This window comes from Hydra viridissima, unplaced genomic scaffold (genome assembly GCF_058129835.1).
Source record: "Hydra viridissima isolate aposymbiotic clone 2 unplaced genomic scaffold, HvirCarnegie_v1 scaffold_10, whole genome shotgun sequence".
In the NCBI taxonomy this organism is placed as follows: Eukaryota; Metazoa; Cnidaria; class Hydrozoa; order Anthoathecata; family Hydridae; genus Hydra; species Hydra viridissima.
The window spans coordinates 13,009,008-13,035,395 of record NW_028324309.1 but is presented as its reverse complement, the minus strand read 5'-3'; the positions used below and the strand labels follow the sequence as shown (position 1 = coordinate 13,035,395).

At 27.7% G+C, this 26,388-nt stretch overlaps 3 protein-coding genes across 3 annotated transcripts in view; 2 read left to right on the top strand and 1 right to left on the bottom strand.

Annotated features, from left to right (window-relative positions):
• LOC145182009 (solute carrier family 22 member 15-like) overlaps positions 1–11,383 on the bottom strand; it is a 31,111-nt gene extending 19,728 nt beyond the window's left edge. The window contains exon 1 of the mRNA XM_090099583.1: positions 11,221–11,383. The gene's annotated coding sequence lies outside the window, so the exon portion shown is untranslated. The remainder of the gene's footprint in view (positions 1–11,220) is intronic.
• Positions 1,352–8,697, top strand: LOC145181633 (abasic site processing protein HMCES-like). The gene is made up of 8 exons (XM_090099594.1): positions 1,352–1,489; positions 2,129–2,266; positions 2,540–2,773; positions 2,947–3,088; positions 4,018–4,095; positions 7,748–7,813; positions 7,916–8,025; positions 8,425–8,697. Exons 1-8 carry the CDS (start codon positions 1,470–1,472, stop codon positions 8,543–8,545), a joined length of 909 nt encoding a protein of 302 aa, XP_089955720.1. The 5' UTR covers positions 1,352–1,469; the 3' UTR covers positions 8,546–8,697.
• Positions 11,384–14,236: 2,853 nt separating the features above from the next.
• Positions 14,237–26,388, top strand: part of LOC145181572 (uncharacterized) — a 35,746-nt gene continuing 23,594 nt past the window's right edge. The window contains exons 1-9 of the mRNA XM_090065486.1: positions 14,237–14,378; positions 15,164–15,715; positions 20,223–22,545; positions 22,756–23,072; positions 23,351–23,978; positions 24,864–25,078; positions 25,175–25,329; positions 25,962–26,094; positions 26,210–26,365. Of these exons, the coding sequence (XP_089921612.1) occupies positions 15,469–15,715; positions 20,223–22,545; positions 22,756–23,072; positions 23,351–23,978; positions 24,864–25,078; positions 25,175–25,329; positions 25,962–26,094; positions 26,210–26,365 (4,174 nt within the window). The 5' untranslated portion in view covers positions 14,237–14,378; positions 15,164–15,468. The remainder of the gene's footprint in view (positions 14,379–15,163; positions 15,716–20,222; positions 22,546–22,755; positions 23,073–23,350; positions 23,979–24,863; positions 25,079–25,174; positions 25,330–25,961; positions 26,095–26,209; positions 26,366–26,388) is intronic.

Here is a 26,388-nt window from a genome sequence, read left to right as displayed (position 1 = left end):
TTTGTATAAGTTTCCTGAAATTTTTCATTCTGGATTCAACTACGAAAAATTCATGTACTTCTAGAATGTACTAGACGTATTGCTCATGGAAAGATTGAATACTGCAAAAATTATGATTACTAACATGATCAGTTGGTTCTCTCCAAGTCATTGGGACTGCAAAAGGAATAGAAATCTTTGCCTCGTTTAACCATTGAACAAGTCTCGATTCACTGGAATTGTAGACCATGTGGCGTCCAAATATGGTCCTCCTCTCTTATTTTTTAACCAAAATATGTCAATTTTTTGGTTTGCTTTACCACAGTTGTGATTCTGTACTTTCTTTATAATGCAAAAAAAATTAGACGCAATTATTTGCTTAATTTTTGCAGGTTCGAGTTATAAAACAATTTTTAGAGGCTCGCCAAGCAAATATATAATAACTTTTGAACAATGTGGTGACGTATTAGCAAGTTGTATCATTTTGGTACGCAACACGGTTTTCTATTGGTTATCAATACTGAATATATAATCTATAGTGATATAAGCAATCACTTAATGAAACAAGGTTCAATAAACTGCATCATGTACTTTATTAAACCTTGCTTCATTAAATGATTGCGTATGTTTGGAATATATCGTATCATTTATATATCGCGAACAGTTCTGCATATCTCTCATCTATAGAATTAAAAGTACATATTTTTTAAATCTGAATTTCTTATAATTGCTGCAACGATTACATTAAAAGTTATATAAACATTAAAATAACTTTTACCAAAGTTAAGTTTTTTTCTTTAAGATCGCTTTTCTTCATGTAATATTACAGAGGTGTGGTAGCCCAGGGGCCAATGTTATAAAAACAGTTTACGGTCGTAGCACATTCCGAAGCTACTTAAAATATGAAAATTATAAATTTTTACAAAATAAGAACTTTAAAACAATTCAAATTCTATAGTTTTTATAAAAATTTTACAACTTTTATATTTTAAGTAACTTATAGCATCTACAAGCTTGCTTTGAAGTATATTACAATCGTAAACTGTTTTATTATATTGGCCCCAGATCCACTAGGAGATTTTTTGTTACACACGTCAGTTTGATTTTTGAAGTGATATAATATTCAGGTAAAAAAAATGTTTTGCCTAGGTCAAGTTTGTCCAGAAACTTACTCTCTGTCTTCCGCATTTCTTTCTCTGAGATGCATCATTAACGTCAGAACTTTCGTAAAATCTCTTGATTTTTGATTTTGCGGAATCTCGTATATTTATTTGTACGTTTATTTGATTATTTTTCTAATTCAATTATTTTTTCTAATTTAGGATTCCTCGAATAGTTGATGAACCTTTTCACCAGAGCGTGTTTTGTGCAGTTTTCCACTAATATTCGTGAGTTTTGCACATTGCGTCAAAACAAATCCATGCTTGTAAATCTTTAAAACTTGCAGAAACGTTTAAAGAAAAAAAAATTTTCTGTAAAAACTATATATTATGTGCGGTCGAACAGCATGGTAAGTTGCCTTTATCAACTTGATAATGCATACATCTTTTTGTATGTAATATATATTTTTATGAAAGTTATCGAGTTATAGCTAGCCTCATTCCTATCTAACTATGCTACACTTTTGCATTTAGTCGAAGAAAACTGTCTTCTCCAATTGCATTTTATTTGTTATTTAAAAATTTAAAATTGTGCTTATTGCTGTTTTTAATATTTTTTAAAATTCTTTTTCTATTTTATTACCACTATTGATATGATTTGGGTTCTTAAAGTCGATTAATGTTATCTTTGAAAATACAACTTTACAGTTTTTAAAGTTTTTTTTTGTTATAAAACTAAAAAAACTTTAAAAACTGTAAAGTTGTATTTGATTTTGACAATTATGCACTGGAATATACCATGTTGTTATTAGTTAAAATTATTGTTCAGTGATATATTCTATGTTTGGCAAATTTGTTTTAGAGTCTCATTTTAAAAAATTCTGTACACAATTGCTATTTCTAAATAATATTTAAATTGCTGTAAATTTAAATATTATAATAAGCTATTAGTTATAATGTTAACAGACAAGTTTATGCTGAATATTTGATTAAAGGGGTTTGCAAGTTTTAATATAAGATCTATATATTATTTATAATACTGTTTTTAGTGTACGCTCTTCAAAAGAGATAGAGCTGGCATGCTCATATCAGTCTAAGTCTGGGAATGGGTTAGTGCAACCAGAGTGGATTAACAGTAATTCAAGCCATTATAAACCTTCTTACAATAAAGGCCCAAAGTCCTCTTCGTAAGTAAACATTGTTTTTGTTCTTGGGTTGGCTTGTTTTGTATTTAACACACTAATTGTTAACTAATTTTAAATATTTTAATGGTGAGCAGTTCTTTGGAAGTCAAAATGTTTCTGGTATTTCTTTATTTTAAAAATCTCTCAAAAGCTTAAGTTTTTAAAGTTTTTATGACGATTTTTTAAATTTTGAAAAAAGATTAGCAATTTTTAGAATATGATACCTATCATGATGATTAAGTGAAGATTGACTAAAATGAATTAATTTTTTTTCAGAGCTGTTTTGTTAAAAAACTGTGACTCTGTAACTAAGTTAATCAATGAAAGTTCAACAATCAAAGAGCGAATACTATTTCCAATGCAATGGGGACTAGTTCCTTCATGGCATAAAGGTAGTCCAAAGAAGTTTGCTTTTAACATGATAAACTGTAGACTGGATACCCTTACCAGTAAAAAGTCTTTTATGAAAATTCTTGAGAAAGGTCAAAGATGCGTCATATTGGCTGATGGGTAATTTTTGTATGCATTATTTCTTTCCTTCACTTTATTCATATGGTTTGAAAGACTTTTTTGATTTTTTTTGTTTAAAATATTTAATTCAAAAGTTTTCTGGTGGGTTGTTTAAGATTTTATATAAGTAGTTTTAAAGAAATATGGTAGGAAATATTTGATTGTACATACAGATTTTATGAATGGCAAACAATAAGCACCAAAAAGCAACCATATTATATTCACCTTAAAGATGATATTGCACCCCATCCAGCCTCTAAAGAAAAGCAAATGCTAACTATGGCTGGATTGTTTGACAAACATACTTCAGAAGAAGTAAGTATTCCTTAAAAGATTGAGCTTTTATTACTATCTAATAGAAATATAATATGATGTAACATACTTTTATTAAATTACAAGTAAAAACTAACCTTGAGTTTTACAAATTTATTAAGTTTATAAATTTTAACAAAGTTATTTAACAAACACAATAATTATTTCAGAATGTAATTCGATATTGAATCATCGTGTTTTTAATATGGTGCTTTTAATGCAGGAGAATATTTCTCTTTTTGGTGAGGTGTAGTGTTTTTTTTCGTAATAAATGATTATTTCATAATCCTATTCCAAATAACATTAATAATGTAAAAAATTATCTTAAAGTGAAATATACCATTAGTTTTTAAAAGTTATTATTTATTTAAGGAAAATGTTGATAGCTGTTATTTGCAAAAATATTTTATTTTAACAATTTTTAAAAACAAAATAAACCAAGTGTTGAAAAATCTTAGCAAGTACAAGATAAAACATCTGATAGTCAACTTATCTTATATTTAGAAAATAAATCTTTGACAAATGTCTTAAAACTGGTTCTCTTATGAAGTCCAATTAGTGTATTAAGTAAGTTATGTAGATTATGCAATTTATGAGAAGCTTACCTTTCTTTAAATTTTTTAAACATATTCTTTCTGTTAAAAGATTCATTCTGTAAAAGTACCATACAAACATTAGTAGCTATTAACCACTATGTTTAATTCCTTAGTATCTTTTTTTAAATTTTTTCTATGGTTAAAATTCTTGTATTTTGCAAATTTCAAACAGAATTTTTCAAAAACACAAGTTTTTACCTTTCAATTTTTATTATTATTTTTAGCTTCCTAGGTTAATCTGAAATAAAGTGATTAACATTTTTTGCTTACTGTTTTATCAATAAATTCAAGAAAAGTGATTTACAGTAAATGATATAAAACTATTTTGGTTTTTAGGAAGGTGAGATCTACACTTACACTATAATTACTGTTGATGCTTCTGACACATTTAAAGTGCTGCACCATCGCATGCCTGTATGCTTTTTAATTTCTTAAACTATTATTACCTTACATTATTAGTAAGAGCAAAAAATAATTTAAAGAATAAGTTTTCTTTACTTTTTTTTTTCTTTTTGCACTTACTAAGTTAAAAATGGACAAAGTTTATTCTAGTAACAACATTTCTTTCTTTACGGTCTAGAAATCTTCTATTGTTTGTCTTCTTTTGTCTATTCTTACAACACTAGTATAATTGTTGATAAAATTTTTAGCCATAAGTTTATTTTCTTATTAACATTTAGGTTGTTGCAAATCATATGATTTTGAAACTATTTGAGAATCCTTCTCATGTAATTTAATAAAAAAATAATTGTGGAGAAATTACTGATCAAAACTCAAATATGATTAAAACACACACCCTCCTTTTAAAAATTTGCCAATTTACATACCACCCTTGAAAGTACAGCAATTACAACACTTCACTTTAGAGTTCCCAAAAAGGCCTATTATGTCTTTTTTTTTTTTTTTTTTTCTTTTTTATATTTATTCAATAAGCAGATACAACACAAAAGTATATATTTATATTAAGTTAATGTAATTTTTTTCTTTAGTTAAAGATCTGAGATTTTATTAGTTTTGTCCAGAGGATTGTTCCAATAGAATGTTCTAATATTACTCTACTCTGGTACTTCAGTTGTTAATGTAATTGAAGTACCAGTGTAAAGTCTCAAAAACAAAACTAGAAAATTTGTAACAGGTAGTTTATAACACTAAATCACACTGTTTTCTTCATAAAGTTTTGTTTTTCAGTATGTGAGCTATTGTAGCTCAAGTTTATGTGCAACTTGCAACTTGTATTGTAGGTGGTTTATTTAAAATATGTATCTGGGTATGTTTCATATAGAAAAAAAAAAGAAAATTTGATACATGACAGAATCTTTAGTACAAACAACAGGAGAGTCACTAATCATTTTAACATTCTCTTTCAGTTTTCTTTCCTACACTGCAAAAGCTGTTTGGAGAATCTTATTGAGACAAATTTTTTATAATAACTACTTGACTATATGGTTTCAGTCAAGCATAGTTGATATTATTTTATTGTGAACAATTCAAATATAATAAGCAGGTTTTTGCTGAAGTTGCTCAACTAATAGGGTTTCCCAGAAAAAAAGCTATTCAGCTACATTCTAATCTAGTTCCTTATCATTTTCTTATTTGCAGCTGAAATACCATGCTGCAGTTCTCAATATTCTGGAAAAGTACCATTGTTCGTCAGAATGGTGTTTTCTTTACAGATTTTTTAGTGCATAAATGGGGGTTTCATCAACTAGCTGATTTTTTTTTTTTTTTTTTACAAAGAATATGCTTTCATCACATGCAAATCATATTTACACTAACAGTAAGCAAATGGAGAATGTTTTTTGTTTTTTTTTTAACAAAAAGTTTTTTTTCTATTATCCAGTTTCATTAGTGTGACTATTATCCTATTATCTTCTATTATCCTTTTTTTTTTATTCTCCTATTATTTCTATTATCCATTTCATAATGCGACTGGTTGATAGACATCTCTAAAACTGTGTTTCTTTTATGATGCTGATGAGATCTTGTAGATTGTATACATCTTCAGTGCATCGTAACAGTTTATCTGATCTTAAATCCCAAAAGATGTAAAATAATCTTGCATGACTTCAGATCATGCATGCAGTAGGACAACCTTTTGTAGTTCAGAACCATATACAAGAGTATCTTTCGGCCACACCATTTCTGGATCAGTTATGTAGATCTTTAGTTTCATTAGTTTGTTCATAATAATGCATGCTCATAATAAGCTCAATTGTTACATATAGGTTTTGTTGAGGGAAATGTTTGCAGCTGATATTTCTTTTTAGTATGACTCTAGCAATTGAAGTCTGGATTTCTGTAATGAAATTTTTAAACATAACGTTGCCAAAACAAAAAAATATATCTCAATGTCAAAACAAAAAAAGTATATCTCCATGAAAATAACTGTATATAATTTATTTTGGCATTAGTTATTATCATGTGTGGAAATAATGTATTGACATTTTCTACTTCTGTCTTTTTTAAAAGAAAATTAAAAGTATATAGTAGCTCATTCTGTCCAGCATACAGCAGTAAAAGTAAAAATAAAAGGTTTCTGAAATTTTTTTTTTGAATCTATTTTTACTGAATATCATTTTTAGCTTTGACTTGGCATATAGATTTATGAGTAGTTCACCTTGTAGCTATCTAGACCTTTTTCAATACAAATGGTTATTGGAATGTTTATTTAAGAGTTTGGTCGCTCACTGATCTTTATAATACCTGATTTTTTTTTGCTTGGAAGGCCTTGTTTGGTTGTTAATGGTATTCATAGTTACAGGTGAGACACAGCAAAACCAGCTGCTACTTCTAAGAACAATTGTTTCTTCAAATGCAGTCTTGAAGTTTCTTCAAATGCAGTCTATTTATGTGTACTTTTAGTTGCTGTTTTAAATTTTTTATTCATTGATTGACTCTTGACAATTATTTTACTTTGTAGAAAATTTTTTGATAGTTGTTAACATGCTAGCAACTTGCATGCAGAGTATCAAAGAGCTCAACCATTTTTTCTTGCCATGTATTTTCTTTCCTAAATGATAAATTGAATTTTCTTCTTTGTAATAGCTGCTTATCCAGTGTATTTCTTAATTTCTTTATAATATGGATTAGATGTACTTAGCAAGATCTTTATTATGTAAGAACTTCTTTCAGCTCTTTTTAGTTAGATCATATGCATCACTAATATTCAAAATTAGTTTTCTTTCACCTAATGTTACAATGTGGCAGAAATATTAGTAATTGAGTTTTAAATTGCTTTTTATTGATAATTAACTTAATCTTTTTTTACAGCCATATTAATGGAATCACTGACATAATTTGATGCATTATCACTGTTTATATTCAATGTTCTAAGTGTTTTAATATTAAAATCACAACGTTTTCAAGCTTGCTGTTGGCACAAATGTCTGACCCATGCAAGAGATGATTGTTTTCTACTGTAACAGCTTCAGAGATCCCAAGAAAATAAGGGTGCAGTTAAAATATGATCTTGCAATCAATAAAATTGCTGTGAGCCCATAAACAGTTAGATGATGCCTGCTCAATGCTTGAAGGCCAGCCAGAAAACCTGGAGATGATGAAGATCTTACCAAAGATCAATCGGACCTTCCAACAAGACTTTCCTACCTGTCATACCTCAAAGAAAGTCACTAAATACATGACAGACAAAACATTAGATTAAAAATCTAAAGTTTTAATGTTATTGTCTAGAAAAAATCAGATTTGAGTCTGGTTAGGGAACTTGCAAGACCTAAGTTTATTTTTTGATTGTCCAGAGTTAACAAAACTGATTGTATCCATAATTAGCAAATGGTTTCATGGTGTAGAATCTAGAGTATGTATCAGATGCTTATTCGTAAAAATCATCATCATTATTGATTTTAATGGCTGATTCCATTAATTTAGCCAACTACTACTTAAACTACTGCTAATAATTATGAATAATTATGAAATTATTATGAATAATTATGAATAATTATGAAATTATTATGAATAATTTCATAATTTGAATAATTTCAAAAATAAATTATTATGAATAATTATGAAGTTCAAAGTTGTGATAATTATAATTTTTCTACTTGTTTAGGCAATCTTAATCACACCGGATGCAGTTGACAAGTGGTTAGATTCAGCTTCTGTCTCATGGGAAAATGTAGTTATTTTTAACTTCAGGATTAAATAAAGTATAAGAATTTAACTTTTGTTGGTTTTTATTTATAATACAAAAATTATTGATGATGTTTTTTAAAAAAAGGCATTAAAGCTGCTGTCACCTTCGGATTGTTTGCAGTGGTATCCTGTTTCAACGTTCATTAACAATGTGCGAAATGATAGTCCCGAGTGTTTAGAAAGAGTTAATGAAAAGTAAGTTTAGGTCTAACTTGCATTTCTTTGATCCATATTTTCCATGGATGTCGATCGATTTTTTTTTTAATGTTGAGACAATTATTTGAAAATGCTAAAAAATGTATTAGATTTTTACACCTTTTAAAATCACTGTCAAGGATTTACAGCTTTTATGCTCATCTGCGAATTTGACTTTTTTTACTGGTCTTGTAATACCCATCGACAATTAATTGTTTGTGTTTGTCAGTAATGTTTTTCTTAAATATTTTCTTAAATTTGTTTGTCAGTATTGTTTTTCTTAAATATTCTATGGGGTAAATGCAAAATTATCCCAAAATATTAATTAGATTATTACGTAGCAAAAACTGTTTTTACTGAAAAATACTTTGTTTTATGTTTCGTTTCAATTTCTATTAGGAAAAAAGTTCAAAGCGTTGGGAGTTGCAAGTTAATGCACGCTTGGTTAAAAATACCCGATGCGCCCAGAAATTCTTCTACCACATCACCCCAACCTTTAGCAAAGAAAAGGAAATTATAAAAAATGCCATAAAGATATTTTTTTTTTTCCTGCCTTTTAGTATTTAATTGCATACATTTTCTCTGTATATATTCGGTAATTTGGTTTTTTCTGTATATATTCGGTAATTTGGTTTTGAACGTCATGTTAGGATTTTTAAAGTGTGAGTTTGCAATTGAAAAAGACAATTTTGTTTCACAAATTTGAAAAAAACTGAGTTTAATAAGAAGAATATCTAAATGGTCATCTCGATAATCTGATTTACTCGTCATTAAAGTTTTAAAATCGAATTTTTCTTTATTTATTCCCTAAAATGTGAACGTGATGTAAGAACTTCTTACTGTTAATTTTTTTTTTCCTTCAAAGTTCTACTTCTAATTTGATGGGGGATTTTGAACAATAAGAATGAGTCTCTAAAACTAGATAAACTTAATGTTGCTTTAATGTTGAAAATCTTTTTTTTTTCCTTTTTTTTTGTATCTTATTTTAATACGTCATTTAAAAAAGAGTTTAGACAAGACCAGACTAGGTTTTTCAATTGTCTGTATCTTAAAGAATAGATTGTAAGAGATATTAATGGAAACCTTTTGGCGCATCTTTTTGGTGTGGAAAAATAAACCGTGAGTGAATATTTACGAACTTGAGGCTCAATTTGCTATAAAGTTAAGTAGGTACATTCTTAACAAAACTGATCAAAAATACTACGAGTAAACTTACAAATACACGGTTGCCAAGCAACTCGTGAAGTTATGATGCAAAATTTTACTTATTGAATTGATACTCCGAACTATAAAAACATTAAATGAACTATTTTTTTTATCAATTCTTGGCTTAATAATCAGATCGGCGAGAGAACTGCCAACAGTCTTGATAAGTCAACAGTCTTGAATGAAAACTGATGAAAAAAGAAAAATTCCAAAATGCTGCTTTAAATAACAAATAATGTTGGTGAAGTTCATTAAAGTAAATGAGATTATTGTCAGACTTTTTCTTTGAAACAAACTAATGAACTTTTTTTGATACCAGGCCTTTGTCATACTAGCAGTATATAACTATAAACAGACATGGTATTTAAACACTTTTTTACGGCGATCTTCATTATAAAAAAAACAAAAGCCGTATTTAGCATTTTCCTCCCAGTTTTTGTCATGGCTGTTATTTACATTTTTTAAGTTGAGAAGACATTTTTATAATCAAATTTATTTAATGGTGCGAAAAATATTAGAATCAGCTCTAACTTTCATTGTTTTTTTTAGTTTTTCATTTAGAGAAAGGCAATAATAATTTTTGTTTTTATTAATGTTGATATTAAATTATAGAAAGTTAAAAATATTTTGAGATGCATGTCTGTTTTTCTAATTTTTGTAAAAATGTGCAGGCTTCCTTAAGATACATTATTCTAATATTCTTTTTTTTTTTTAAGTTGTTTATGACTTTATGACAGAGAGACAGTATTTGTATATATTTATACATATTTCTTTGATGCTCATTAATGGGGAAAGTCAGAAAAAAGATATCGTCTCCGGAATGCTGGACTTCTGGTCGGAAATTTATCATATCGCCTTGTACGAAGCGGGGGTTTTGGTGATGGAGTATAGGAAAAACAGGAAAATTACTAGCAACCAGTTTAGGACATAGTGGGTTAAAAAATTAATTATTTAATGATTACAAATTAAACAAAAGTTAGATGTCATAAAGCTACAAGGTAAACAAATACTATATCACTGTCATAAACATCTTTTTAAAAAAAGACTTTATAGAATAATCTATCTTCAGGCAGCTTGCACATTTGTACAAATGTTAGAAAAATAGACAAGTATTCCTCAAAATTTTAAAAGCATTTGATAAGTTATTTAAATCGCAAAATATCTTTAGCTTTCTACAAGTAAATACTTAGATTAGCAAACTAAACACTGTTGATAACTTTATCTAAATGAAAAACTAAAAGTCCTATCATGCACCAGCCGTCCCAGTCGTCACCAGCTAAAGAAATCAATTGACAACAAAAAACACCAAACTGATTTAATTATAGAAATATCTAAATGATATGGAAATGTAATTAAGCACCAAAGAAATGATCGTTAAAGAGGCTAAACTTAAAACTTGCTCCGACTCTTTCATGGGGGTAAATATCTTGATTGGTGTTTTAATTATCGTGACTTTTTATTTGATTACGCCAATCATTCCTTTTGAGAATAATATATATTTTTTAAAGTCTCAACATAAAGTTTAAAAATTATTTAACATTTTTCACACACAAAAAAAAAATTTGAAAGATGAAATTTTTTTAGTTCGAAGGTTTCAATAAATTTTTATTCGAGAATTTCATGTTTTCCCCGATTAGAAAACAAACACCAGAGTTTAAAAATAAAGTTTGAATTGAAAATAAGATAATTAAAAAGCATTGATTAAACAGTAAGAATTTTTCTCTACTTTGGTGAAATCCTATAAATAAATCTTTCAATAAGGAAAAATTCTTTACCCAGATTTAACAAGGGTAAAGTAGGATATGTAAAAATTAGTTTTTTAAAAAACTTTTACAGTAAAAATTTTAATTTTAAAGTAAAATAACTTTAAATCAAAAAAAAAAAAAAAAAAAAAAAAGTTTAAAAAAAGATTTTTTTTTAACTACCGTTTCACATTTGTCTCCATTGTACAGTACTTCTAGTTTTAAACAATAGAGTGATAAAACTTACGAAAGAGCGTTTCCTCTAATTTTCTTCTGTTATTTGCCTCTATTAACTACTTTTCACTCACTAATTTAAGTGTTAAATTTGTTACAACGCTGCTAATTCTTGCACAATTTTCAAGTTTAATTTCCGATTACCTTTATTAGTCTTCCTCTATTTGAGTTCTCACAAAGTAAAAAAAAGATAAGCAAGTTTTAAAATAATTTGAAAGTCTATTAGAAATGACTTCTATTGGAACATTTAAACAAAATCCTTTACTTATATATTTCAATACATTTCAATATTCAGAAACCTTTTTTTTTAAAGTTATTGTTTAAAATCACTTTGCTCAGCTACTTGCTAAAAACATGAGATGCGGGACACGTTAAAAGCACTGGTTGTTTTGAGAGTTAAAAGATTCATTTGTTAAAAACAAAAAATGCCATTAAAAATTCATTAACTTTTTTGAAACGATTCGTTGCTAACTTCATTATTACGTGATAACAATAAAGTTTAATTATTAACAGTGCTGGCGCTAGAAAACAAAAAGTCAACGCAGAAAACAAAAGTCAACGAGGCTCACCAAAAAAACAGGCAACAGGTTCTCATGTATATATGCGATGTATGACGTAAAGTTATTGTAACCAAACTCGACTAGCAGTTTCTTAAGCTAAAATTACTAGAATAACTGCAATTCTAGATAAATCTTTGTTCGCTCTTGACTTTAACTGGATGAAAAATTAATGAAATCCCACATTTTTTTTGATGGTTAAATCATAAACAATTTGGAATTTGTTTATGATTTAACCATCAAAATAAATGTGGTGATGAAATTATTTTGGTGAGCCTTTGTTTATGTTATCGGGAGTTGGGGGCGGGGCCGGAGGGTGATCTCTTACCCCTTGTCTAGTTCGTTAAAACGTTGTCAGAAAAATATTCAGAAACTTTTTTTTTAACGATTGTTCAAAATCACTCTATTGAGTCACTTGTTTAAAATGTAAGATTTATTTTTCAATTTTATACCATAGGGAATAAGTTTATGCTTCCTTTAATTAAATAACATTACAAACAATTGAAGTAGTTGTTTCGAAAAAGCCTTTTATCACCGATGCTTGTAAATTTAAGTTGCATAAGCAAGAATATTATACTTTGGTGACTTTCTTTTCAATATCTCTTCAATATTACGAAAAAATCATCTCGACGCATTTACATACAACTCAAGAATTATGATAACGAAAACCGATAAATTTGTTGTGATAATAGTGATAACGAAGTCACTGTGAACACTCTAACAATGAATTTTATGGATAAAGTCTTACCTAACTTGGTATGGTTAGTTTTAATCTTCGTTATGAAGAATAATGGTAAGTGGAAGTTCAATTTTATAATTGAAGTTGAGTTTTAGTCAGTTCAGTATTTTTCGCATCATCTTTAAAAGCCATGTTCTATATAATATTCTATCAAGTTTTAAATTTTTTAAAAAAAAACGATTATGTGTTGAATTTTGAATCGATTGTCCCGCACAATCCGATTGTCCAGCACAGTCCATTTCAATGCAAAGTGGAGATTTATCTTAATACTTTAGTGAGCCTTAATTTTAAAATTATTTAGAGTGTATTCAAATATAACCAATCGAAACTAGTTGAAATCACGGAACCAAAGTTTGTCTAATTTATTCATTAAAATAATTATTCCATCAAGGGTTTAACTTTATTTCACCAAGTTATTATTCAAAATTCAAAGCTCAAAATTTTTTTTAAAAGAAAATATTTTTAAGGGAAAACAGTTCCTTGGAAAACGTGTTTTTCCCGCATTTTTGTAACTTTGACCCATTAAAACTCTTGTTGCTGTTTACATGTAAGTACTAGACTAATAAGATAAGAACTTTTGCTTTTTTGTTTCAAGAAGATTAATTCTTAAATCATACGATAGTGATCAAGCAAGTTTAGAAATATTACTTTGATATTAGCCGATTCAAGGGAATCTCTTCCTAAAGGTTACAAATAAGGTTAATAAAATATTTAAAAAATGCGCTCACTTAATATTTATGAATCCTCAACTAGCACTCTTCGTATAATAAATCCCTTAGTTAAACAAATTTCATATGATTAGTTATGTAAGAAAATCAGTTATGAGATATACATTAAAAATCTCTAAAATACTTAGACTTTAAATTTCAATATAGACATTAGCAGTCATCCAATGTAAACGAAACGTTTTTAAAGCTATTTATATATGAACGATAATTTGTTTTTTGCTCAGCAATAGTGGAGCGAATGGAGCGGTCAATCCAGGGAATAATTGTTTTAAGAGAATTAGTTTAAAGAACAAACTCAATTGCAGCATAAAATCAATAGTTTATGTTTAGTGGCTACAGTTCGGCAAGTAATCCTGCTACATTTCCATAATATTTATATATCATAATATTTATACATAATGATAATATAATAGTAATAAAAAGAATCTTATAATCAATAGTTTCTCTTTATCATTGTCGGAAATTTTTTAGTATTTTATTCTATTTTTTTTTTTTTTTGATGTTGCTTTGCTTTAGCAAAAAACTGTTACTCCTTGTTTAAATCATTGATCTTTCTTTAAATCAATGATAATTGATTTAAAGAAAGATTAACAATTATAATCTTTATTTAAATCAATGACATTTTGGTCAAATCATTGGCATTAAAACTTTGGACAAGATTTAGGAAGGGTGTTCAGAGCCTTCTAGAGAAAGAGGTCGTTTAACTATTCGGGATTTCGGCCTGAGCCAGTTGTGGAAAAATAGACTTTTTTTTTCATATCACTTTTGTTAATTATTATGTGTTTTTTGTAAATAGATAAGAAGTCATAAATGTATAACACTTTTTAAAAAGGAAAAAAGCTTTAGATTGTTTCATATATTTGTAAACCTTTTCTTCGTCACAAGCAATAGCCACAGCAAAAAAATGTTTGCCCCATAAAAAATTATCCAGGAAGAGTGTCAATCGCGAAGCTCCCCCTCCCCCTCCAACACCCTTACAACATCCCTGAGCTCTAGAAATCCATTAGAGTAAGTTGGACCGGGCCTTTTTTATCCTCTCGACGGGCTTGAGGGTAATCACTTTAAAATTGTAGGCCCCAGAGTCAAGCTTGAGAAAACTTCGCCTACGTTACTGTCCCAAAGCAAAAAACAAAGCTTTGTTACCAAGGCAAGAATTTCTAAAAAGTATTTTTTTAATGGAGTTGTTCTCTTTTAATGGAACATTTTAATATGTAAACATTTTAATAAGAATAACTTTAAAACCACTTGGTTTGTTACAATACTTTATCAACGGTTACCTAGGAGACCATGAACTTGTCCATGCGTAATATTTATTTCATACAACTGGCTTCCTGAAAGAAGGACATCTAAAAAACAAACAATTTTGAGATACCTGCAAAATATATATATATAATGTAAATACATAAATGTCGCTAGAATACTGTTAATCAAAAACGTCACTCTGAAAGTGGAGCTGTCATCCCTAATTTAATTCTAATTGTTTTGATATTAATAACGTTCTACAAAAAAAAAAAAAAAAAAAAAAGAAACTGACATTGAATTTATTTTCACCTACACTTTTATTAGAAGTAATATATATATATATATATATATATATATATATATATATATATATATATATATATATATATATTAACAAATTATATTCAACAATAAATATTTATAACATTCTTGTTGATTAAAGTTTCACAATTTTCTAATACAAATAATTATAGAGATAATAATAATGAAAGCAATAATATTGCAAAAATGATAAGGAATAGTATAGTTGTAATGATAGTAAGAAATAATATTAGTGGTAGTGATACAGCAGCAGCAATTTGATTAACTATTTAATATTAACCTGTGATTTTTTGATATTGTTTATAAAATGCTATTAGCCTAAATAAATCATCAAAGAAAGTTTAACATGGTATCTTTGCTATTTTTTAGCATACCCTGAAATTGGATTCCATCGAATACTAGGAAGCGATACAGAAGTTCTTCCAAATGCCTGGAAAAGTTTATCAGGATGGGAGCTTGGTATAAATAATGGACCATATTCTATTGATGTAGATATCATAAATAATACTGACATACAAATTCCAGTAACTGGCATTTATTATGTATCAATAAACTTGCAAATTACTACTCATGCTGGTGGAACATATATATTGGCATTGGTTGTAAATGGAAAACAAAATGATGAGGAAATTGGTCTTAAAGCTGCTCATAAAATATTGCAGCCTGAATCTCAGATGCTTTCTGTATCTGGTTTTATAAAGTTAAATGCTGGGGAGATACTAACTGTTATGGTCAACTCTGTAAAAGCAAAAGTTTTTGATGTTAGCAAAAGCTCTACATTTACGTATCATTATATAGGCCCTCCAAACTCTATCCCAAGCTACTTAGCACAAGTAAAAAATGAAATGCAAATTAAAAGTAATGAGTATATCAGTCCTTGGATTACTGAGGGCAGAGCGAAGCTCTTCAAAAGTTTATCAGGTTATGTCTTTTAGCTTGCAATTTACATACTATCTACTTATATCTATGGATGGTATAATTTTGATACATTTTTTATCTTTTAAAGTAGACAGAAAAAAAATCAAGAAAAAAAAAATCATAACTAGTAAAAAAATATTGCAAAATTAATTACTAAAAAATTACTAAAAAGTAAAAGTTTAACCCTTTAATGCATGAGGTACTTAGAGTAGCACATTTCTATCGAAACTTTACACAAATAATGTTCATATGGTATGATACAGAGTCCAATTTTTTTTTTTTGTAAAAACACAATGTCCAGTGTACTAGGTAAAGTACACTAAAGGGTTAAGTTGAACTTTTGTTTAAGTAATTAAACTACAAAAAGAAATTTAGTTGTACTTTGTTAAGCACATAGAAAGTCTTGATACTAATAAATCTCCATAGAAATACTAAAAAAGCAATGGTTCTTTTGATGTTCTAACATAGAGGAGTTCTAATGTTGATTACTAAGCATTTTAGTTGAACAAAAAAAGTTTCTTTTTTTACTGCTTTTTTTTAACTTTTTTTTAAAATTATAAACAAATAAAATATTTTTTGCTACCTCTGGGTCCTAATTAATAGTATTTTCAAATGATCTCACCACAGTTTTAAATACTAATTAATTTAAGACAAAAGTGTACAGTGCAGGATTTTTTTACTTCTATTCTTCAATTCAAATAAATTTTTTATTTGAATTTGAACTTGAAAAAGTTGAGTTAAAAGTTTGAATTAAAATCTTTGTTGACTAAACGTCAAAGATAAAAAAATATAATATTTTATTACTGTATTTTACTATTTATTGTTAAAAAAAATTTAATTACTAAGTTAAGTTTAAATTTCCATCAGTAAGTTGCCAAAAGTGCAATTTGCTGATGGAAAAATCGAAACATGTAGCGATGAGGAAAAGAAGTTTTATCTAAGACAAAATCATGATTTACATTTGCAAAGTTCTGAACTGGCTAGGAACTGTATGACAGAAGACCAGCAAAAATCAAAAGAGAATCCCAGGGAATATTAAAGATTTTTATTTGATTTACTCCCGTATACAATTTGGATTTCCATAATTTCAATGATGATAACGTTAAGATGTATGTATGGGGTGAAACTATAGCTTCAAGAAATTTTGGTTTGATAGAAATGAATATTAAAGTAAACAAATTAGTTATACAACCCTGGACATTATTAGGAATTGATAGAACTGTGTTATTAATATAAAGGCTCCAATCAATCATAAAAAGGTTAAGAAATACTGGTGGGGATCTGTAGCTTGGCTGCAAATTGAATCAGTGAAATTCTTGAAAAATAAACCTTATAAGATGTTTTATAAAAGATCTCTAGATGATTCTGAATTCCACATTTCAGATCTTTCACCTAGAAGAGGAAAACCAAAAATAAACAGAAGTATAAAATTATTTCCATTATACACAACCCTTATCCCTCTAGTTTTTCTAGAACATTTTGAGAATCTCAAAGCTCATAAAAATTAAAACCTAAAATGATAAAAACAAATTTCTTTTCAAAAGTAGTTAACAAATGTTCATGAATTATTTTATTAAAGTAATTGTTTTCAATAAACTTGTAGTTTTTTTCTTTCCTTTAAGTCATTCAGTTAATCTTGAAAATGGTCTAAATCAATTCAAACTCTGAAAACAATATTTTTCATATGCAAAAAAATTTCACATTCATAGCAAATTTTGATTGATCAAGACTAATTAAAATCTTGCAGAAAATAAAAATAAGTTTATTCAAATGTAGTCCATTAAACTTCATTAAACAAAAAGTATGACATAGACCACTTTCATAATTATGGGTACACATAGAATGGGGCATAAAACATCCAAGTCAAAAATACTGTAATAATTTTTGTTGTTCCAATTAATATTTATCTTCAAGAATTTTTTTTTATGGGGACTCCTATGGTTAGTCCCAGCATTATGAAAATAAAAAAGTTGCAATTTTTTTTTACATATAGAGGAGGTAGGTTCTTTTAAAAATACTTCAAAAATATTATGAGAGTTCATTATTTAGCTTGATTTATCTGATTTTAGATTATGGTTTGGTTTTTTTGCAAAAGATGATAGGACTGGTTAGTCCTACCCATTTTAAATCATGTAGTATATATTTGGAAGTTTGGGGTGGAGTGGCTAGTAAAAATTATTTTCTATGTATTTTAAATATTAAAAGTTTCTGTTTTTGTTTTGTTTTTTTTTGTTTAAAGAAAGATTATTTTAAGTTTTTCAATGAAGATTTTTATCTGTTGTATTTTCAAACAATGATCAGCAAACAACCAATAAATTTGCTTGGTTGTATTATCAAACAATGATCAACAACAACCAATAAATTTGCTTGGTTGTATTATCAAACAATGATCAGCAACAACCAATAAATTTGCTTGGTTATCTTCTTGATTTTTGAAAGTTTCAATGAACTCTTGAACAAGTTTAATAGCACATTCTACACTTTCATTTGCAGTAAGAAGGCCAGTCACATAATTTTTAAATCTTATATAACCTGGAAAAAAATTCCTAGTTTGATGAACTGATTTTTAGGTATTCTGTCATTTGTAATGTCATTTTTAACAAATCAAACAAAAACTAGCTACTAACTAAAATTTGAAATGTTGTATCATTTCATTAATAGCTTTAAGAATGTGCTGTTGCAGGGATAGGAGCTTCAATAAATCATGAGAAAATAGTGCTGGAAATGAAGGTATTTCATGAATCATCTTTCTCTCTTGCAATGATATTATATTTGAACAAAAACTATTGAATTATGGCTAATAATAAATAATAAACTTGTGCCATAAATCTTGCATGATGTGAAGCCTACTTTAAGTTAATTAAGCTAACAAACATGTTCATGTGAAAGTTGATGTAAACTTTGATCAGATTAATTAAAAACATTCATAGTCCAAACAGCTTTTGGAGAAAATGTAGCAGTTTAATATCATATTGAGTGTTTTTCTTTAACAACTGACTTATATTTTGACAATTGAAAAATGATCACGGTTTTAAAAGGAATATCATTTCAATATGAGGAATTGATGAGAGGCTTTGAGAAGAAAACTGTAGAAATAAACAAATGATATGAAGCTAAAAACAGTTTTTATTTATTCCTATATATTTGATATTATTTCATAATAATATCTTCACAATTTTTTTGAGTTATATAAAATGCTTCCTCCAGCATTCTAGAAAAATTTTCTCTTTTTAAAACCACATTTTCACTTAAACAGTCCCTGTATTTGTTTGAATCTTTTCTCCTCCTATCTAAGCCAACAATCTTGTTTTGAAATAATAAATAGAAGAATTCATTAAAAATATTATAAGTAAAAACTTGAATATTTTGAATAGTTTTATTTATATTACTCATATAAAGTGAATATGAAATTTTATTGAATTATAAGTTAAAAGGTATTTTACTATAATTTAATAAACTCTGATATGCTGGTCAGTATTAATATAAGAGAAATCCCTGCTTTTTGCCAAACTTTCTTCACTTGGTAAAGAATGCATGGTAAACTTTTTGGAGTAAGCCTCCTATTTTTTCAGTACATTGAGCAGTAAAAAATCACCAAGTGGAAATAAAGCTATGTTAACTGAAGAAATGTTTGGTAAATCAACTTTTAGTATAAGACCTCTGTAATGATTATATTGCAATACAGTTTTTTTTAGTTGGCAATTATGCTATGGGTATTGTTTCGATTCTTTTTCCAACAAGAAAAACTTCATAACGATAAATATATAATTCCACTGATTTGACTCTCTTTTTTTTAATTTCACTGTGTAATATTTTGGTAAAAAAGTATACTAACAAAATAAATTTTAGCCAAAATGTTAATGAAAAGTAGTTTTTGTCATTACAGTTAGGGAACTTCCTAATATAAATAAAAGATATTTCAACAATGAAAGTATCTACAAAGATAATATTTCTTGAGCTGTTGTTTTTTTATGAAGTATCTTTAAATATAAAGGCTCTTTAAATTTTTGATATTTAACAGTACATTAATAATTTTGAATACAAGTTTGATTTTTTGCAAAAGATCTAGAATTTGAATAAATAATAGAGTATAGAAATGATAAAGTTTAAATAAATTATAATAATGAATTTGTGTCAAACTTTCTTTTATTTTAAATGTGAAGAGCAAAACATAAATTTAGGTTAGGCAATCTTCATGGAATGTTAAATTTCACACTAAAAAGAGTACAATAAAAAAGTAGAGTAAACCGAGTCTAGTTGAACAGTTTTTGAATAAATTGAATTTTTTTTTTTTTTTTTTTTTTTTTTTTTTTTTTTTTTTTCAGAAAAAAATTTTCTTATTTTTTAATATAGATTTACTAAGAAACATTTGCTCTACAAGAAGATATAAACGTTATTTTGCAATTTTATTTAGTTTTTATGTTACAGGCATTTAAAGTAAAAAAAAAAAAGTTCAATTATACAATGCTTGTCTAGTTATGATAAAGAAAATTACTTTACATATTTTTAGGTTTGCAAAAGAATACAGGTAAGTTTGTCACAATTTGTGATGGTCTCTATGCTATAGCTACTAATATTTTGATAGAAGTATCTTCAAATGCTTCCTACAAGCTCATTGTTACTTTTGATGGAAAAGAAAGTTCAAGTGCTGTTATAAATGGGGTAGATGGTACTGTTACAACACTAAATATTTTTCAAACTTTTAAGTGGACAAAAGGCATGGTCATTTCATTAAAAATTCAAAGTAGCAATGATGTGGATATCAAAGTGCTAAACTCAAGCACTTGGTCAATGGGTTTTCTTGGTGAAAGTATAAGCACCTTTAATGAATTTTCTAGCTTTTTAACATCTGCTTATACTTATTCACCATCATTGAATTTTCGTGGTGTTAGTGTCAATCTTACTCAATTGCGGCTGGATGAAAACCAAAATGAATATAACCAACAAGGTCAATTTTATTCACCAGCAGACCTGTTGTTAACTTCAAACCATATTAAGTTTCAAGTTAAAACTACTAATTACTTTTTTGTATCTACCATTTTACATGTACAAGGTGATGCCAGAGATATTTATGCTGTAATCGGTGTAAGTATTGAAAGTAGTAATGTGGTTCCTTCTTCTGGTATAAGTGGTAGGTTTACCAAGCGATCATCTGATGCTACATCAATTACTTTGTCTGGCATTCTTTTAATTGAAGCTACACAGTTTGCAAGTGTTTTTGTTAAAGCAAATGATGGAAAACAGTTCACTTTAACAAAAGACTCATTTTTGTCTGTTATCAATATGAGATATATTATTTCTAGTGTAGGAGCTCGTCTAAAAAATAGTATGGTCATAACTTCTAACAACTGGCAGATGATTAACTCACTATGGGCTACTAAAAATGATGGTTTATATTCATTTGGCAATGATTTCAATAAAAAACTTGGAATATTTACAACGTCCCACAGTGGTATTCATAACATTCATGCTAATATTCAATTTCAACTACCAGGATCAGTTGTCATACCATTCAGTATGATTGAAGCAGCAGTTGTTATTGATGACTATGCAAATGTAGATCAAAGTTTTTATGCTGTTATGAGTGGAAAAGACATAATTCAGGTAGAATCTACATTAAAATTAAATGGCGCATTAAGTTTAAGAGCTGGTCAAAAAATATTTTTACAAGTTCGATATAGTAATGGTTCAGATATAAATGTGTATATTTTAACTGATAGAACAAGTTTTTTTGTTTCATATATTGGACCTGAATGGGTCGTATCTGGATTTATGTCATCTATTAAAAATGACAAAATAATACTCAGTGGTATGCAACTTGAAAGACCTGTTAATAAATGGATTTTTCAAAATAATAGTCTTTTTGATGGTCAAAGGTTTGTTTCAAATGATAGTGCTTTGTTTATTGTATCAGCCACCCTAATCATTGCCAATATTATGTGTTCCATACCTACAATATTTCATATGGCATTAGTTACTACAGGTGGAACTATCAGTAAAGATGTTAATATTGGTCTACAGGATCAACAAAAAGTATTTGATTCTGGACATATAACACTCTCAATATCTTCTGCAATTAAGCTTGATGTCAGTGAAAAAATTGGTGTAAGTTTACAGATAACTGATAGTACTACTTCCTCAAAAAATGAGCAAGCTTCAAGTTGTTCATTCACAGTTTCAAAAAAAAGCACTTTTTCTCTTGTTAAATGGTCTGATGCTATCAAAAACGATCCTTCTAGTATGTTAAAGAATGTAGGGATTCTAGCACGAACAAAGTCGGAAGTTGATATCCAATCTGATGGATGGAACCAGTTGGGACAGAGTATTTTAGAAACAAATCCAGGAACTGAGAGCTTTGGACAACCAAAAAATGTAGGCATATTTTTAACTGGTGAAAACTTTGTACCGAAAAGTAGTGATTTTGACATCCAACAACCAGGTATTTTCTTCATATCCGGGTCAGTGAGTATAAAACAAACAGATGATTTTATATTAAGCAGAAAATATGAAATTTGTGTACAAATTGATAACCAGGATGTAAATTCTGGGCTTTATTCATCAGTTAAAGCAAATTCTTTCACTATCACTCTGACTTTTGCTGGAACAATTTACTTAACAGCTGGTCAACGTGTTCGTGTAGCAGTGAGAGGAGAACCTGTTTTTGAGTTTTATACACTAAATGAAGGTAGTGTTTTTTCTTTACTAAAGCTGCAATTAGATTACAAAACACCTGGAATCATTGTTGATGAAACCATTACATCATTATTTGCTCCAGATTTTCTATATAATGTGTCTACCTTAAGTCCAAATGACAAGATTGGACTCACTTTGAGGTATAACTTGTTATGTAATTGTTATTATGAATTAAAATCCTTTTATATATATATATATATATATATATATATATATATATATATATATATATATATATATATATATATATATATATATATTTCGATAAAATATTTTAATTTGAAACCAGTGTTTTAAAAGTTTTCTGAATAGTAATTGTTTAAAAAAATTTTTAAATATATATATTCCAGTAATGTTGGTTTTGATAGCAAGACAGCTCAATACACTATTCAACAAACTGGTGTTTATACATTGGACTGCAATATTATTCTTTCTACTTTAAATAAAACAGATGAAAAAGTTCTTGCATCCATTATTACTACTAATGGACATGTTATAGACAGTGTTGCAAGTTCTTTTGGAAATGTAAAGACTTTAAAAATAAGCAATGTAGTTTACCTTAAGAAAGGATGGGTCCTGAAAAATCAGCTTAAAGCTTCAATAGGTTATTTGAACAATTCTGATATGGATGTTGGGCTTTCAATATATTTTCTAAGTCCAGCCAAAGGTAACTTTTATAACTTTAGATCAAATTTTATATGCATTGATAAAAATTTATGTGCAGTAAATATTTTTTACCCACTAAATGGCTCATTGAAATCAGTTTTATTTTATACTTTTGTGTAAAACTAAAGTTGGGCAGCATAGATATAATTTACCAGCAACACAGATAAAAGTTTGTGTAAATATAAGAGTTCTAGTCAATTATTGTAAACTACTTGATGAGAAAGTTTTAGTAATTAGCTTTCTAATTTTCTAAATTTTTTATTCTGTTACAACTTTTAGCTGAAAGTGGACTTCATTCAAAAATTGTTACTAGTGTGCCTCTAAACATTAACAAGTACACAGTGGTTTCAAACTGGCTTCAAGCATCTAGTGATTTATCATCAGGAAACAGTACATCTACAGATGTTGAAATAACAACTGCTGGAATCTACTTGCTTTCTTTTACTGCAAAAGTGAATGCTGTAACTGTTGGTTACAAAGCTATTGTTTTTGTTAACAGTACACAAGTATTGCAAGGGCAGATTGAATTTTTAGAATCTACACGTGATCCAGAAACTATATCACTGTCATTAGCAATGTACTTAAAACCAAGCAATAATCTGTCATTTTTGATATATGCTGAAGGAAGTGGTATGGAACTAATTGAAGGGACATCACATTCATTAACAAAGGTTGATGGTTTGCATGCAAACTATTTGAGTACAGGTCTTTGTGGCATTTTAACAAATGACCAGCATATTTTAGATAAGAATGTAATTGTAATTGCTGGTTGGGAAACTAATACTACATTTGCCACATTCCTTGCTAATGTCTCTTTAGGATTAGATGGCTCTTTGGTTTTTCTGAAAGCAGGTGTTTTTCGAGTTTCACTAAATATCTTAATACGCAATGATGTCAGTGCAGCAAGGTTTCTTTAATTTGTTCAGTTGTTTACTTTAAAATAAAATAGCTATAAGTTCACTATTTTACTATAAAGTGTAATATAAATTAAAAATGTCATTTTGCTTACTGTACTACATTACTTGTATATTCCATTTTAGTTCAGTAAGCATATAAAATACTACAAGTTAATACTTTTGGAGATGTTAAAGAGTATTGTTATATAACCCTTTGAAACTAATCTGACAAATTTTCTAATGTTCTTAATTAGATCGAAGAAAGAAACTCCAGCTTTCAGTTTTTTTGCAAAAGTTACTGAAAAATTGATAATTTAGCTTTTATTCTTTGAAATACCTTTGAAAAACAACAGTGTTGAATGACTAAGAATACTCTCATTAAGGTAATCTGACAAATTTGATTATTTCATAGAGGTCATTTTGTTAGCAATGATTTCCAAAATTTTTGAATTTTTTATTCATTTTGAACTAATTATGAAAAAGGTAATTTTTTCTTCAGATGTAATTGAAATATGATATATTATGGTATACATTTATTTAGTCTATTTTAATATAGTAAAATCTTCTCAGATTGTAATAGAAGTTATTTTAATCATACTACACAAATACTTAATATAAAAATTTTTTTTTAGCTGTTTCTGATAATAAGTAAAGATTAAACTTTAAATTTGTTATTAGTTGTTGTCAAAAACAGAAAAAGAAATATCTTTTTTAGATACAGTTAGAAAGTTTTGAAAAGAGGTATATATATTATTACTCTAAGATTATTTTCTTGGCCTCCAAAAGTGTTAGCTTTGTATTTTTACAAGGTGTAGTTGTGTGGTGTAGGTGTAGGTGTAGTCAGAGCAGTTGATATTAAGACTTATTATGTTAAATTCTTAATATTGTTTGTTCAGAGTTATGAAGCTGAATGGTTTAATTGGTGCAGAAACAGTGATTCCGTCAAATTTAAAAGCTAGTATGACAGTACAAGCAAAAAAGATCAGTACTCTTGTCATATCAACGACTATTTCCTTACAAAAATTTCAGATAATAAGATTCCTAATCAGCTCTCCAGTAAGTGGAGCATATACTCTCCTTAAAGGAAGCACCCTTTCAGTAGTAGTTATAGGTATTTTTAGAATTTTTTGGATTAAAGAAAAATTTTTGCTTTTTCTCACTTAAAGTTTATGACATTCTCATATCTATATTTGTTTTTCATTTGTAGATGAGAACACAGGTCCTGTCTTATGTGATGACCCTGGTTTAAATGTTCAACATTTACCAGGATTTATTCGAATTCCTACCAAGACTAGCCATCATTATATCTGCAATGTTGTTAGCGATTTGATACCTAGCTATTCTTGGTATAAAGATGGACAGGTTATTCTTTTTACGTGATTATGTTTCATATAGATTATTTTCAATGTCTGTTAATACATTTTTTCATATAATAATGAAATCTTTTTGATACTTGTTCAAATGGTATTGAAAGATTGTTGTAAAATGCTGTGTGCTAAACCTATGTATCTTGCTTTGAAAATTCAAACTAACTTTGCTGCACAAATAGTTTTCATCTTTTCATAATATACCACCATCAAAAAGATAAATTATTTAGTAAAAAAACTGTTAGAAGTTATTTTGAGAAAATAAGTTTTGAGTGATTAAGTCAGCTTTGACAAAATTAATATGAGATAATCTAATTTTAAAATACTATGAAAAAATTGCAAGACTGTATTTTAACAAAACTACCTTTTATTTATATCAAATTAAACTATATGACAAATAAATATTATTTTTCCTTTCAAGTTTAGATCTGTTGCTAATTTCTTCAAGTTTATGTCTTATTTCTTAAGAAAAGCATTAAATTAATCATAAAAGTGTCAGCTTTCAGTTCATTAAAATTACCATGACTATAAAACTCAGTTAGTCATTTGAAATCTGTTTAAATCCATCTGTTACTCTTTTTAATTGTATAATAGATAATAAAAATATGTTGTTTTTTTTTTTTGCAGCTTCTTTTTGGTGAAACAGAAAAGATTTTAAGTTTTATTTCTATGACAGAAAACAAAGCTGGATATTATGTGTGTGAAGTAAACTTCATGACACTTTTTGCATCCACAAACATAGCTCAATTGGAAGTTTATGGTAGTTCTTTGAAATTTCTGAACAGTTTTATGCAGATCATAAACTTAAAAAAAATTACAATTAAGTATATTTAATCATCAATTTAATTTCTTTAAAAATTTTTAACTTTCTTTAGATCCTTACCCTACGGTGACTTCAAAAAGTGGTGTGAATGAAAAATCTTTACTTGAAAATGAAGATATTTTTACTGATGTAGAGATATTCTTTATATCTGCTTTTAAATTCAAAGAAAAAGGAGAGCAAGCTAATACACATACTTTTATTCTTTCAGGTAAAAAAATGATTAAAATGTTT